We start from the raw sequence: 15,079 nt of genomic DNA, 5'->3' as shown, positions 1-15,079 counted from the left end.
TTTTTTTTTTCCGAGTGTTAGAGCATCTTCAACAGCTTCTTTAAAATTTATCTATAATGGGGAAGCAAAAGTCAATGCTTCAAGCAATTTTTTTCTCCAACTCCAACAGATTCCTCATGATTTTGAAGATTTTATGATCATTCTCCAAATTCTTTTATAAAATTATATAGTTTGCTGTAAATATGGGGAATTTGAGTTTCTCTCTTCTCACATTCCCCATTTTGGAGAAAGTTTTGGGGAATTTGTTAGAGCAAAACACCTAAAATCTTCTCTAAAATGAAGAAAATCAAGAAAATAAGAAGGCTGTTAGAGATGCTCTTAGTTATTTGGTTAATTTGCTTAAAGATGAACGTACAAATCAGGCCGACCATATTGGTTAAAGTGTCTGAGCTAATTTTCTCTTTAACTGGAAACCAAGTAAAAGCCCTTGCTTCTTCAGAAGAACAAATAGAGTCCGAAGACGAGTTGAAAAAGATAGTAGATAGGAGGAGAATGAAAGAGATAAGGAGCGTGCAGGTTGGACTTGATATTAGTCCACTATCTTTGGGCCATGTTGATTTAATCATTAGCAATTCTTTTTTTTCTTTTTTTGGCAAATGACCCAAATACTACAAAGGCCCAAAGATAGAAGAACAGGAGAAAAAAAAAATACCCTTTCACTAATTTTCTTTCTTTTGAATCTTTGAAGATTGTTTAACTGTTTAAGACAAATCAAACCGTTCTTTGGTCCTCTTGTTATGCAGAATGAAATTTAAGAATCAAATGGAGGAGGAAATAGGACTTTTGGATGAATTATGTGATTTGATCATGAGTTCTAGATTGTTATATATTTTGGATTAATTTGCAGCTAGCTAGGCTGGCCTCTGATATTACTGATCAACAGTAGCATATTTGGTTGGCCTTGGCCATATTTTCACTGATTCACAGACAGCTCTAGCTGCTTATATATATGACTGGTTTTCATGACAGTTATCTTCTGCTGATTCTAAAGCTATGGATGCCCATATGCATGATATTGATTTTAACTTCTTTACCAGGCATCTCAATGATTGATCTTCTTACAACTCACCCTTCTCAGAATCTCGGTTAAATTTCCTTTACATAATGTGTGTGTGTGTGTGTGTTGTTTTTTTTTAAAGTACATAATGTGTATTGTGTAATTTTTATATGAAGAGGCAAAGATATGATCTAGCTGAATGATTAATTGGGAATGGACCAGCCTCCAACTGTGCTCCTAACACTGTTGTGTGCCTCTGCTATATAGATTTCAGGCACTTCTGTTGGAGGCTGCTCCATTCCCTAATAAGGCAACAACCAACTGTTGGCTGACAAAATCAACAGCAAGCAATCTCTTCTAGCACTAATTTAGATCTTCTATATTATAGGATTTTCGACCAATGCATTTCAAGTGAACAAACTAACAGATCTGAAGTAAGAATTTTCGTCTAATTTAAGGTCGAATGCCATGCCTGGTCAGCTCCTAAAAACCAGAACAAGTAAACAAAAACATGCAAGAGACATATATACCAGTTAATACTAGTCTGAATTTGTGACAAGTAGTAGTTTTACTTTTACCTATATAGTTCAACTACAGCAGCTGTAATTCTTTCTGAGGTGAGAAGGAAAGCAACGAAGCGATCTCTCCCTCACTTCTCAAATTTGGGTCCCCATTGATCCTGAAAAATCATTCAAAATAATTTGGGGTGGTCAAGATCCAAGTGCCCCACAAACATTATGAGAACATGCATGCATTGCATTATTCATCTCTGAATCTTGTGATTGAAAATTTTAGAAGTGAGTGGTATGGATTATTATGAAGATGATGATGATGTAAATCTTAGTGGCATAAACAACCAAAACTGGTACGGCCTGAAAGAATGGGCTGGAGCCTGTGAAGTGTTAGTCTCAGAGTCAGAGCTTCCCATTCATATAGACATAGTCACATAGCAGTCAACACAAACACTGAAACAAGAGAGAAGCAGATTCATATAAAGGAGGGAAAGGAATAAGATAGGGCCCTTTAAGAATCTTACAGGAAAAGACCTGCACTAGCTACCAAATTTCTTTCCTGACATGGTGACATTGTCACTTTCATTTTCACTATCACTGTCTATTTTTAGTCTCAACTTTTTTAAATCCAACTTATACTGATGAGAACTTTTAAGAATCTTTAGATATTATCATGCAAAATAAAAATAAAAATCAGAATCATAGTTCATCAAGTATCAGTATTATATAGATGCATAGTAGCAGCAGCTATCTGCAAATAGTGTTTTATTCCATTCTGTAAATCCTACAGTGTAATAACCAAGAGAGCAATAGTACTCTTAGATATAGCCACATCCAGATACAGAGCCAGCAGAAATATCACCCTAAGATATACAGAAGAAGTTGCAGGAAAAATATATAATTGAGACTGTGGACTGCTGTGGGTTCATCATCATCCCCATTCCTTATTTTCAATCTGCCATACCTCTCTTTCCCCTTCTTTTTTAGCCCACTGTCTCACTGCCAACTCAATGAATTGATCTGTCAAAAGTAACAGGCACCAATGCAGCATCTCCATATAGAGCCTTATCTTTCTCCAGTGACAGATAATCCAGGTACATTTCTGACAGTACTTTTTTCCTCCATGGTTATCACTTATCACTATGAATATGCAGTTAAATCTGAAAACAGAACAAGATGGAAAGTATTATGGTATTACAGTGCTTCAGATTATTGTATATTAGTCACTATTTACGGTGTGATCCACATGATGAACTTATCTAACTGCTCTTGGTTCCTAAGTTCTAATACTCGAAAACACTCTATAACATAGGAAACAAGATGCTCAAACTTTTACATGTTGGCATCAAATTTTCTGAAAACCCACTAAATCACCACAGTGGACCATTCGACCAAGGGAACCCAAATGATGAAAGATTATACAGGCGCACTCAATGAACTGTAAAGAAGTTGGGCCCTCAGTTCTTCAGGAAGGGAAGGAAAGATGAATGAATGGGGTGGTTCATTATTGCCTTTAGCACAACACATTCTTAAGCTTCTTTTCCAAGTTCTAAAAGAAATTATCTATCGCTTTATAATAATTCAAACCATCTGCAACAAATGGATGTGTCTTTTCTTTATCAAAAGAGATGAGCTTGCCCTTTGCTGGGGTTTAACTGTCCCAAACTGCCTTGAGAAAAAAGGTCACTCCCTTATCTACAACCCAAGAAGATCACACTATGAAACACATGCAATGGTAAAGGCAAAATCCAGGAAAGTTCTAAGGTTGCGGCCCTTTGTTGCTTTTCCTTTTAAGTTATATATATTCATAAATCTTCACTCTACAAAGGAAGAAGCTAAGAGGGAATAATCACACCCATGAGCCCAAACCCCCAACCACCAACATTAGTAACATGCTTATGAAAGGAGAAAGGTACTGATAATATAATACTGCTACTTCATTGAGATTAGAGAAATTGTACTGATGAACACGAGCCATATCTACAACTAGATGAAAAATAAGAGGATACATAAAGTTAATGGGACATACATAATCAACACCACCCAACAAGGCCATGCATGCTGCATTTGATTGACCAAAACTGAATATCTTCTCATATACGATGATTTTGCAGCTGCAACAGTCTCGAATACGCCCCATCTGGGCGGCTCACAAGTTCTGAGTGGCTTCCATGTTCCACAATGCGGCCATCTTGCACCACACCGATGCTGTCCACCCCTCTAATTGTTGATAAACGGTGGGCAACCAACACTGTGGTTCGGCCTCTCATGAGCCTCTCCAGTGCTTCTTGTAGCACACATTCTGATTCTGCATCCAATGCACTTGTGGCCTCATCTAGCAGAAGAATTGTTGGGTCCTTGAGCACAGCTCTTGCTATGGCAATTCTTTGTTTCTGTCCTCCTGAGAGCTGAACCCCTCTCTCCCCAACTGGAGTTTTGTACCCATCAGGCAGTCCACTAACGAATCCATGCACATTGGCTGTACGTGCAGCTTCGATCACTTCTGCTTCGGTTGCACCTTCTTTTCCATAGGCAATGTTATCAAAAATGCTTGCTGCAAAGAGAGCAGGTTCTTGTTGCACCAAACCAATTTTCAGCCTAAGAGACTTCAAGTTCAAACGTCGAATGTCTTTGCCATCAATCATTACCTTCCCAACTATTGGATCATAGAACCTCTCGATCAACGCAATCACAGTACTCTTTCCTGAACCACTAGCTCCAACAAGTGCTTGGCTTTGGCCAGTACGGATTCTGAGATTAAAATCTTTAAAGATCATAATATCCGGTCGTGAAGGGTATGCAAAATCAACATGCCTAAGTTCAATCTCCCCACGAATGGTTTCAACCACCTCGGCCTCAGGGTCATCAGGGTCAATCCTGGTTTGGCGATCAAGAATTGAAAACACAGAGCCAACAGCTTCACCACCCCTAATAATCTCAGGGGCAAGACTAACTGTTTCTGCTACTGAATTGGCTGTTACAACCAGGACCACGAAAACCTTAATGACTTTGGAGAAGGTCGAGACACCTTTGCTCACAAGGTGGGCGCCATACCACAGAATGAGAGCTTCAGAGGCATATAAGGCAAGCTGTGAGAGGCCAAATAGGAGACCAGCAGTTTGGCTCCGACGAAGGCTTCCTAGTTGTGGGATGCGTAGCTCATGGCAGAAGAGAGATAGGATCTTATCTTGTGCATTGAAGGCTGCAACTGTTCGAATGTTGCTCACTCCTTCCCCTGCAATCATGCTCGTCTTTGCATGAGCCTTGGCAGTGTCTCCAGCAAAGCCTTTAAGCGAAAGTTGCTGTGTAATGCACAAAATAGCAGAATTGCCGGTCAGAAACTTGTATCAAACAAATGTCAAGTAGGTTTTCTGGGTGCTGAGTAACTACACTTCAATCATGCAGTAGTTTTTTGTTAGCTACATAAACATACCGAGTAAAGAGGCACTTTCATTATTTAAAATTCTTATTGTCTTTTGAATTAGTTGAGAGTTATTTACTTCACAATCAGGTGACCAGGGGGTGAATTTTGTCACATAATGTAGACCCACCAAAAGCAACAGGACAGAGCTCATTGAGTAGGCCCAGGAGTAAAGGGCATGGGGTCTTCATGATTTCTTACAGGACAGGGACAAGGACATAAATATGTAGAAGAAGGTACCGTCCTTACTCGGTTAGGTCTATTTCACTGTAATGAAGCATGCGCAAAATTTAGAACACCATCATTCAAGACAAACAGTCTCACAGAGGCTTTGGTTCTACTTGTACAGTGTGAAAACCAATCCAACAGTCTCCCAACGGAACCAAAACTGGAGCCTCTTCCCAAAAACGACAAGATAATAAGCAGAGAAGGAGGGTGCACAAAGCGCTAGTAAGCCAACACCATCCTTATTGGTCAATAATAGAAAGAGCTCTATCAGAATGTGTATCACGGACTGGCCTAGAGTTCACTGGCAACTCTCACATGGCTGTGATGCAGAGAATTGCAAGGAAAACAGAAAAAAAAAGAAAGAAAAAAAGAAAAAAAAAAGGGGCCATCAAAAAGCTCAAATGCATTGAAGAAATTAAACAACTATTTACAGGTTCAACTTGGGTCTATGACACATGGACAGAACTGATATATATATATATATGAGCAGAGTCATGTGGATTATATCTATTATACAGAGGCCAATAAGAAGAAACAAAAACCAGACTAGGTCAAACTTGACTGCGACTAATCAAAACCAAAGAAAGAAATGGGTAGGGCTCTAGAAATAAGCAACAAGAATGATAATGTAGTTTATCAGTGACAGATTAGAGAGAAGGATATGAACCTTCCCTTGCTAAATTAGCAGTGTTGCAGCAGCAGCATGGTGGTATGGGGCATTCTAACTGGAATCTTAATATTCTATTATCTTGTTAGGAGTGTTCAGTATTATATATACACTTGATTATTGTTGCATGATTTCCCAGAGCCAGTGTGCACAAGGCTCGAAGGAAGCACGTGCAGTGACATGGTGTGCTGACACGTAGCAGTTTTGTTTTGTCGTTTAATCCTGGGATTGGGGATGGAGTTGGAGATTCCATAATGCAACAGACATTAAACTAAGGCCATTCAAGAGAAAAAGGTTGGTTGTTTTCAAGGCAAAATGGTTTGGTTAGTGAAGGCTGTAACCGAAAGCTTACCTGAGCAAAGTTGGCAAGAACTAAAAGCGGGAAAGTTGCTAGGATAAGCAGGGAAACCCTCCATTCCACAATGAAAGCAACTATGAATGAAGTGAGCAGTGAAGTCATGTTCTGCAGAATTACAGAAATCCTCTCAGCAATTGCGGATTTCACATCAGCAGCATCTGTGGCCAGTTTGGAAGCTAGAAGACTTGAGTTGTTCTCCTCTTCATCATACCATCCAACTTCGTTCCTTAAAATCGCTGAAGTAGAAAAAGTAACAGTTAGAATCAAAGAGCAAAGTAAAGAAAACACGATGAAAGCAGTAAACTTAAAGTATAAATTGAAGAAAGACTAAATCTTTATACCTGCAAGCATCATCCTCCTTACTCTAGTAGTGAGGTTCTCTCCCATGATGCTGAAGAAGTAATGTTGTATCAAGTATGCAACGACAGCATATAGCCCAGCTCCTATGTAAACGAAGACATACTCCTTTGTCTTTCTCTCCATGGAAGCAGGATTTCTGTAGTAGAACACCTCAATCATGTTGCTCATAACAATGGCAAAGGTTGGACCGATAAACCCGGATAGTACTGATCCTATGGCACCCATGATTGAATAGGGCCATTCAGGTGCATTTAGCTTGAGAAGCCGAAAGAAGTATCCCCTTGGAGCTCGAGTTTTCCTGTCTGTCTCAGCATTTGAAATCATCTCTATCCTCCCATCAGCACCAGTACTGTAACTGTAGCTCAGGTTCCTTAAGCTGCCAGACCGGAGGCTCAAAGACTTGGTCGACAATGAGTGGCTTAGCCGTGATGATCGTGAACAACGAGTAGATGGATTCCTGAAGTCTCTGTTTCCAACCATTTCTTGGAACCGAATTAACGAAGAATATGCACCTGCTTTGGCAATCAGTTCTTCATGAGTTCCTGTCTCTACAACTTGCCCTTGTTGTATAACTGCAATGCTGTCAACATTTCTTATGGTGGAAAGGCGATGTGCCACAACTACAGTTGTCCTCCCTACCATGAGACGGTCTAGAGCTTCTTGAACAATGCTTTCAGAGCTTGCATCAAGGGCACTGGTTGCTTCATCTAGGAGTAGGATCTTTGGGTCTTTCAACATAGCTCTAGCAATTGCGATTCTCTGTTTTTGGCCTCCTGAGAGTTGGACTCCTCGCTCTCCTACCTGATTTTTCATCGGCATTCAGTTAAAAGTGATATTGGTGGACGAACACAATGCAAATTTCACTTGTCCAATGCTATTTTTTAGAGAGAATTTTCAGACTAACCTGAGTGTTATACCCATTAGGAAGCAACGTGATGAAACTATGAGCATTAGCTGCAGAGGCTGCTGCTTCTACTTCATCCATTGTTGCATCAGCCTTTCCATAGAGTATGTTCTCAAGAATGGTGGTAGCAAAAAGTGCAGGCTCCTGGTTTACCAGGCCCATCTGATCACGTAACCATTTCAGTTGCAGTGTTCTTATGTCCACACCATCCAGCAAAACCTGCCCTGCTAAGCCGACGAAAAATATTAACAATTTGATACAACCCTTACAATGCCAGTAAAATGTCAGTATCTCCATATCAGAAAAGTCTCCAACTTACCATGGTTAGGATCATAAAACCTTTCAATCAGAGAGACAACAGTGCTTTTCCCAGAACCACTGCCGCCAACTACGGCAATAGTCTTTCCAGCTGGGAAGAAGATTGAGAAATTACGGAAAATGATAACATCTGGCCTCGACGGATAGCTGAATGTCACCTCCTTGAGTTCTATGTTTCCATTAACCTCGGACAAGCACTTTCCATCCAATTGGTCCTGAATTATGGTGGGCTTTTGCTTGATGATCTCCATCAACTTGTATCCAGCTGATTTCCCTTTGCTAAAGGCCCCGAGATTGGAAAATGACTGACCCAAGCTCCTGTAGCATTCACATTTGATATTATTATCACATACCTATTCATCCGATAATAAAAACAAAAGAACATGAAGGTTTTCGGGTTAAAATCTCACATGCCACCAACAATAGCCGAAAAAATGGCTGTGAATGCTTTCCCTCCATCAGTCTGCCCATTTCGAATAAACACACCAGCATACCAGAAAACAAGAGCCCACGACATACAAGCTATGCCATAGGTACACCCTAACCCCAGACCTTTGGCCATTCCAGCCTTGTAACCAAGCTGCAAGGTGTTCTGTATGGCATCTGAATAGGAATTCAAGGCCTTGCTTTCACCCACATATGATTTAACTGTTCGAACTTGTGCGATGGCCTGATCATACATATTAACAAACATATAAGCTACACATTCCTCTTTTGCCTATCCACACATTTTCATATCATCACATTCAAAACCGAAACAAAGAATCCAACTTTTGATCATATGAAGGTGTTGTTGGGAAAAACCAACTCACTTGCTCAGCCATAATGCCAGCATTTGCATACGATTCTCGGCTCTTGGATGTGAGCCCTGTAAGCGTATAGGCATACAACCCGCCGGCAAAAGCAATCCCCGGGATGACTGCCACACTCAGCAGAGCCAGCCTCCATGCTGACACAAACCCAACCACCAGTCCCGCCAGAAACGTTGAAAGATAGTGTATGAAGTTCCCCACCTAAAATCAAATCAAATTTACCAAAACCCATAATCAGTACACCAAAAAACATCATAGAATCATCATTTAAAGCTTCAAAGATCCACCGACTAGATAAATTTCCCTGATCGTAGTTTAAAAACAAAACAAAAACAAAAAAAATCACAAAACTGGATTTGGGAGAATCTTAGAGACCGGCCAGCGCACGTCAAGTCAAGCTTTGCTAACGTGCGCAATCAGAACTCAGAAGAACTCTGAGGATTTGGTACAGGGACCCAGAGACCCCCACATTATAATGCAAATCCCCAACCACCCCATTATTGTGAAACCCAGTACACTCTACCCAGATTAAGCATTTGCGAATTTAACACCACCCCAGAGCCACCCATCACTAGATTTTGTGACAATAAAAACGTGAAAGCTGTCAAAACAGAGATAGAGGAAACCAGAAAATAATCAAATATATGGTAAATTTTGGAGAAAAAGACAGTAAGACCCAGAAGGAAAAGGAAAGCAGAGTGATGTAATGAATGCTGAAAGAAAATAAAAGAACCAAAACTTTACCTTCTCACTAATGGCATCTTGGACCAGAAGGGTGTCCGTCGAGACGCTGAAGACTATGTCACCTGTTCTTGCATCTGTGTCGAAAAACCCCACGTCTTGTTTCAGCACCGCTTCCAGATACTTCTTCCTCAGAGTGCTCACTTGTCTTTCTCCGGTGTACATCCAGCATGCAATCTCTGATAAACAAACCAGAAATCTTTTCAAACACCTCGTAAAATTGATGATTCGATGATAATAATAGGATATTGATGTTGATGCCTTCAAAACAAAGCCTTACTTACCGGCGTAGGATGACACGCACACGATGAGGCCGAGGTAGACGAAATACAGAGCATACTGCGGAAAATAAAAGTAAAAGAAGTTTAGAATGATAGATCTTTAGATCTGAGAGGAGTTAATATTATCCGGGTGGATTGAGAAGAGATGGGAGAACCTTGGCAACTTCGGCCGTCATTTTGTGCAAGTCCATCTGGTTTTTTCCGAACCCATTAACCATTTCACCGAACAATAAGAAGAACACGGGCATGGAAGAGCCGTGAATGATGGCTCCTATGCTGCCGGAGACCATGAGAAGGCAATCATACTTGTCAGCAAAAGAGAAGAGCTGGTAGAACGGTAGGCTCTGCTCTTTCTTCTTCTCTGCCTCCGGCAGTGTCTTGGTTGGCTCTGTGCTCTCAGCCATTGCAGTTGGTTCAAGAAAGGAGAAAAGGGTGAGGGGTAGATTGGATTCAGGAGTTGAGTGAGAGGAGGGTGGTGTTTAGTTCTTTCCCATGAACTGTTGAGTCAGAGAGGCTCTGTTTCTTTGGCAATGAAGAAGAGAGAGATCTATCATTGTGTGTATAAAGAACTAAAAGAAGCCATCTTTTTTGCCTAAGGAAGAGATGTCAATGTTGGGGTGATCAGCCCGAGACTGACAGGCTTCGGTTGCCGGAAAAGAGAATGGAGAGCAGTGAGAGAGTGAGAGAGAGTGAGGGGGTTGGACCAGTGGTCAAAGGAGGTGGAAAACAATGAGGTGTGTGATTTGAAGGGGTGTGTGTTTTGTGTATATATATATAGAGTGGAAGTGAAGCGCAGAGCTTTATTTAACTGCGGTGAGCTGTGTGGAATTTACAAGTTGGTGAAAGTTTTTGAAGAATCTGGGTAACAGTTTTACACTGTGTCCTACAGACCTACACTGCTCTCTACTTGGGCTTTGCCTCGATTCTCGTTATTTGTTTCCCTTTTTCTGGTATCAGAAAATCTGAAAATCTCGAAAAGAAATGTAGAGAAGAAGAAAAGAAAGTTCCAATCAATGAATATGAACATGGTCTTTTCCTTGGCCTCAGATACAAAAGAAAAGATGAACCAGAAGCTATTATCAGCAGAAACTGTTATTGATGATAAAATTAGATTAGAAATGGCAAAGAAAATGAAGAAAATACCAAAAGATCAGAATGAAATCTCAAAAAAAAATCATACCAAAAATGATGGAGAAATTGAAGAAGATGCTATACTAACCATCTATGAGTAAGGACTAATGATGGAGAAATTTACCATTACATGGGGGATTGGTTACTAATGAATTCGTAAATCCTATGAGTGATATTTACCTTAAGTAATTTCCTCTAAGATTTTGAAATCTTGCATATAATATGTGCCGCGCCCATGTTTGCATTCATATTGGTAGAAGCAACCTTTTGACTGACATTGCATGTGTTGCGTTGCAGTCCTTTGGTTTTTTATGCAGTTCTTCTAGAGGTGCCAACCAATTCCTTCTTGTTTAAACAGTCCTTTTATCCTTGAAAGGAATTTTCTTTTCTCATGAAGTTATTAACAGCGTGGCATATGGGCGGTAACAAATTTGCCGCTCACCATTTGCTTTCTCACACTTGTTAAAAAGTCTGACGTAATAATTATTAAGAAAAAAAATATACGACAGAAGATACACGATAAATTCGCTTTTAAATTTGTAAAATGAATTAATTCAAACTAAATACTCGAGCTATAATTTTTTATATTTCTTTCGTTCTAACAAATTTTCATAAAAAATGTATCAAAACAATAGTGGGTTGAATTATTTTGGCCTTATAGTTTTAACTTTTAGAAGATTCTTTTCTTATGTTGTAAGTATTATTAAACACGAGTAGTGTATTTCATCCTCGTTTTTTAACCTCTAACATCAAAGCCGGATACAATTTTTATTTGTAACGCATTTTTTTGACATAAAGTATACGTATTATTTTCTCATTCTATCTCAAACAAGTTGAGATAACACTAAGAATGAAAGTTATCGTGCACTAGTCTTATCTTTCAAGGCACTATTTTGTAGGACATGTTGTAAAGTGTGAATGAATAACTAAGCAACTCGCAATTTGCAACTAGTTCTGAATGCTATTAAAAAAAAAAAAAAACCTCCAATGTTCTTTATTTTTGTTTACATTGCATTATTAATTTTAGCTTTCTAGATCATGATTTTGGAGTTAAAAACCTATCAATATGTTTTGTCTGCTCTCAACAAGGTCAATTGGCATGTTGCCATGTTAGGACTAGGTGGGGGTGGCAAATCGATGTGAAGGTGTGAATTGCTTCTAGTTGTAATATCAATCTGTCACAACTGAAAATGCAACTTACATTTGATATGTCTATAAATAAGCATCTATAACAAAGTTCCTCATGGGTCACATCTAAGATTTCCAATCATACTTTTCAAGATCAAGACTCTATGTGAAGGTTGAATATGTGTCTAAATTATCCATATACAAAATGTAATTAATCATACTAATTTGATGTAATTTGTGTTAGAGTATCTAGCAGACTTTATACCTAAGCTTCTTTAATATCAAGAAATTCATATCTTTTTTTGCTCCAACTCAAAAGAATCGTTACTATGCTATCCCAAACGCCTCCAAGCCACAATCTTGATCTCGTCTGGTGGCTCCCGGATGTCTAAAAAGGTCTCTGGCCTTCAACGTTGTTCAAAGGTTTTTTGCCTGACAAGATTAGCTCATATCCTTCGGGTATTCAAAGTCTATTGCTCTCGAGGTGTCGTCTGATAAGGTGTTCACTCGAGGTTAATTGAAGACTGGTGGTGACTGGGCGGTGAGATGCTAATGGTTATGTGTCACCGGATCAAAGACTATTTTGTGAGGTTAGTTTCTTGGTCATCAATGTTCTAAAAAATGATAGACGGTAATTGGGCGGACAACTATTGCCTAACGTCCAGAGGATTAATTGGGCGCCTAGGCGGCGCCTGGGCAGTTTTTTATTGTCTATATTTTTTTAATTTTTTAATAGCAAATAAATATATAAATATATAAATAAATTCATAAAACATTATTATATTTCAAAATAGCAAAAATACCTTCAACTTTAAGAACTTCGGCTTACCAAATAGTCTACGGATTGAGAAGGTGAAGAACAATGATCAAGGGGATAAAGTAGGACTTTGTGTTTGCTAATTCAGAATGAGAAGCAATGATAAGATTGCATAATCTTATCTTAAAAAATAGAAAAGTACAGTCATTCTTTCTTTGGCAAAGGAAGTCGATCTAGAAAGCCCACAATACCTCAACTTCAAGACGAGCGTTGGCGACAGACAACGGGAGAGAGGTGGTGCGGTGAAGAGGCGAGGAGGAGAGATCGAGAGAGACGACTTCTACTTCTAGGTTGTTTACGTTTAGTGAGAGTAGAAAGCGTTGACTTTTACTTAGTTTTGTACGTTAAACTTTAAAATAAAAAAATAAAAAAACACCTAATCATTCCGCCTAAGCCCATCGCCCGGGTGCCCAAGCGCCGCCCAGCCCACCCAGGTGGACGTTTTCTAGAGTGACGCCCAGACTCACCGATTTGGGTGAAATCAGAACGGAGAGCTACCGCCCAACGCCTAGGCGTGCTTGAGCGGCATTTTTTTAACATTGTTGGTCGTTGAGATCCAAAAACTTGGCTTGGAGATTTGTATATTTGATGGTATAAGGTTGTGTTACTTGTGGTCGTGTGGATCGTTGGGCGGTGGGACTGCGATCGAGGTGGTGGTGAGAGACATGGTGGTGACTTAGCCGAGTGTGACAGGGATGAGGCAGATGGTGAGCTGGTCCGCATCAATTAGATTTGGGCCTTGTGTGGATTTCTTGGTGGGCAACTATGTCATGCTTTCCTAATTCTATGTTTTAGATTATTTTTTAGTTGATTTTATTAACACGCTATTTTGTGTTATTAACACACTGTTTCTGCATAATCCCGGAGACTATGTATAATCACAGTGAAACACGAATATAAACAATAAACATCATAGGCAAGAGACAAGGATGTATAGTGGTTCACCATGCCATCGAAGGACATGGCTACATCCACTTTACAATCAACTATCATGGCCAAGAGGCCTTTGGGATCAGGAGAGAGATATTCAGTCCTCTATCCTGATCAGATAGCTAGTTAGAGACTTTTCTACATATGGGAAGCCTTTCTTTTATAGCTAAGGAATGTTTCCTCCTTTTACATATTTCCAATGTGGGACTACGTACTACACATATATCTTATCATTGTGCCTTCTTGTGGAGCATGAAGAAACACATTCCTCACGTGGCACGGATGGTCTTTCACCATGGTGAGGTAGCCTGGATGTCGGTCTACAAGTTTCATGATTGGTCTATGGGCGGGGAAGGTAGTTTCCAACTACCGACTACAAGTCCCCTCAAGTTCCCGTTCAAGATGCGTCTTGAGTGGGGACTTGATATATAAAATGCCCATAAACTAGTCATTTATCAACGGGCACTCGGCCCCAGTCCCCCCAAGTCCGTACTCAAGAGGTGTGTTGAACGGGTCTTGCGTGTTCCGGGTCTTGCTTGTCTTGACGTACACCGTAATCTTTAAGTCCGCCGATAAGATAAATAATGCCCCTCCCAACACCCGGCTTCAAAACTTACACAGCCGGGTGAGGTGTTATTGTACCTTCACAATGAATAAATGATCGATTAGTAGCTTACATAGTTTGATCAACACAATATAGGGCCTTCCCACAGACGACGCCAAATGTTTCTGTACAATCCCGGACGGGTTTGCAGAAGCTAATAATATGCCAAGTGGATGGTCTGCTACCTTCCTACTGTCCTGCAATAACAAAGGGGACCGGGAGCTTCCGGTCTTTCCTCCTCCGAAGCTTAAATCAGTATATGGTGGTTGAATGTAATTACTGAGGATAGTTATGTTACTTGACAAGCTGGTGGCTGGACCATAAATATTCTCTTCACCTGAAAACCGATGCGGGACAACTGTCTTTGCTGTTACTTCACATCCAGCTCCCTTATGCCTTCTAAATCCATCCCCAGCCCAATACTGCCGCCAAGGTCGGGCCCGGCCCACTCTACTTATTGGTGGACACTTCGGGGCGGCCTCGGTTGTGGTAGAATACCTGCTGGTTTACGGGCTTGGGAGGTTGTTTCATGCACAACCAACTACACACACTTTATCTATTTTTCTATCCACACATTCCAATTTTATTTACAAACTTGTCACTTAAATATGCTTCATGATTGACTCTTATCATAGATAAGGTGTGTTAATAACATAAAAATGTGTATTAATAACACTAACGTATTTTTTTCATTAGTTTATTGTTCTAGTATCGATCGAACATAGTTTATTTTGGAGCTTTATGGGTTGGGTTTGCAGAATGGAAGAAGTCCTCAATTAATGGAACTATATATGGCTTATTTGCTTTACCTCCATTTTGTGGTTTGTTTGGCATGTGAGAAATAAAACCAGATTTGATGGTTGTCGCTTT

At 40.0% G+C, this 15,079-nt stretch overlaps 1 protein-coding gene across 1 annotated transcript; it reads right to left on the bottom strand.

The window, feature by feature from the left end:
• Positions 1-3,429: 3,429 nt before the first annotated feature.
• LOC101296590 (ABC transporter B family member 19-like) lies at positions 3,430-10,003 on the bottom strand. Its single transcript, XM_004304265.1, has 10 exons — positions 9,755-10,003; positions 9,603-9,657; positions 9,322-9,497; positions 8,578-8,778; positions 8,176-8,435; positions 7,767-8,083; positions 7,448-7,671; positions 6,525-7,344; positions 6,178-6,419; positions 3,430-4,811 (listed from the first exon to the last, which is right to left on the bottom strand). The coding sequence occupies exons 1-10, from the start codon at positions 10,001-10,003 to the stop codon at positions 3,603-3,605; spliced, it is 3,753 nt and encodes a 1,250-aa protein (XP_004304313.1). The 3' UTR covers positions 3,430-3,602.
• Positions 10,004-15,079: the final 5,076 nt, after the last annotated feature.

Source organism: Fragaria vesca, linkage group LG6, assembly GCF_000184155.1.
Source record: "Fragaria vesca subsp. vesca linkage group LG6, FraVesHawaii_1.0, whole genome shotgun sequence".
Taxonomy (NCBI): Eukaryota; Viridiplantae; Streptophyta; class Magnoliopsida; order Rosales; family Rosaceae; genus Fragaria; species Fragaria vesca.
Note: the sequence above shows the minus strand (reverse complement) of the source record. Positions and strands in the feature narration are given on the sequence as shown.

What these genes read in the sequence shown, in the direction of transcription:
- LOC101296590 (XM_004304265.1), bottom strand. Translation starts at nt 10,003, where the DNA reads ATGGCTGAGAGCACAGAGCCAACCAAGACACTGCCGGAGGCAGAGAAG. An exon ending in TGACGGCCGAAGTTGCCAAG is followed by an intron (nt 9,658 to 9,754) that starts GTTCTCCCATCT and finishes TATTTTCCGCAG; the next exon opens with TATGCTCTGTATTTCGTCTA. An exon ending in AAGATGCCATTAGTGAGAAG is followed by an intron (nt 8,779 to 9,321) that starts GTAAAGTTTTGG and finishes ATTTGATTTTAG; the next exon opens with GTGGGGAACTTCATACACTA.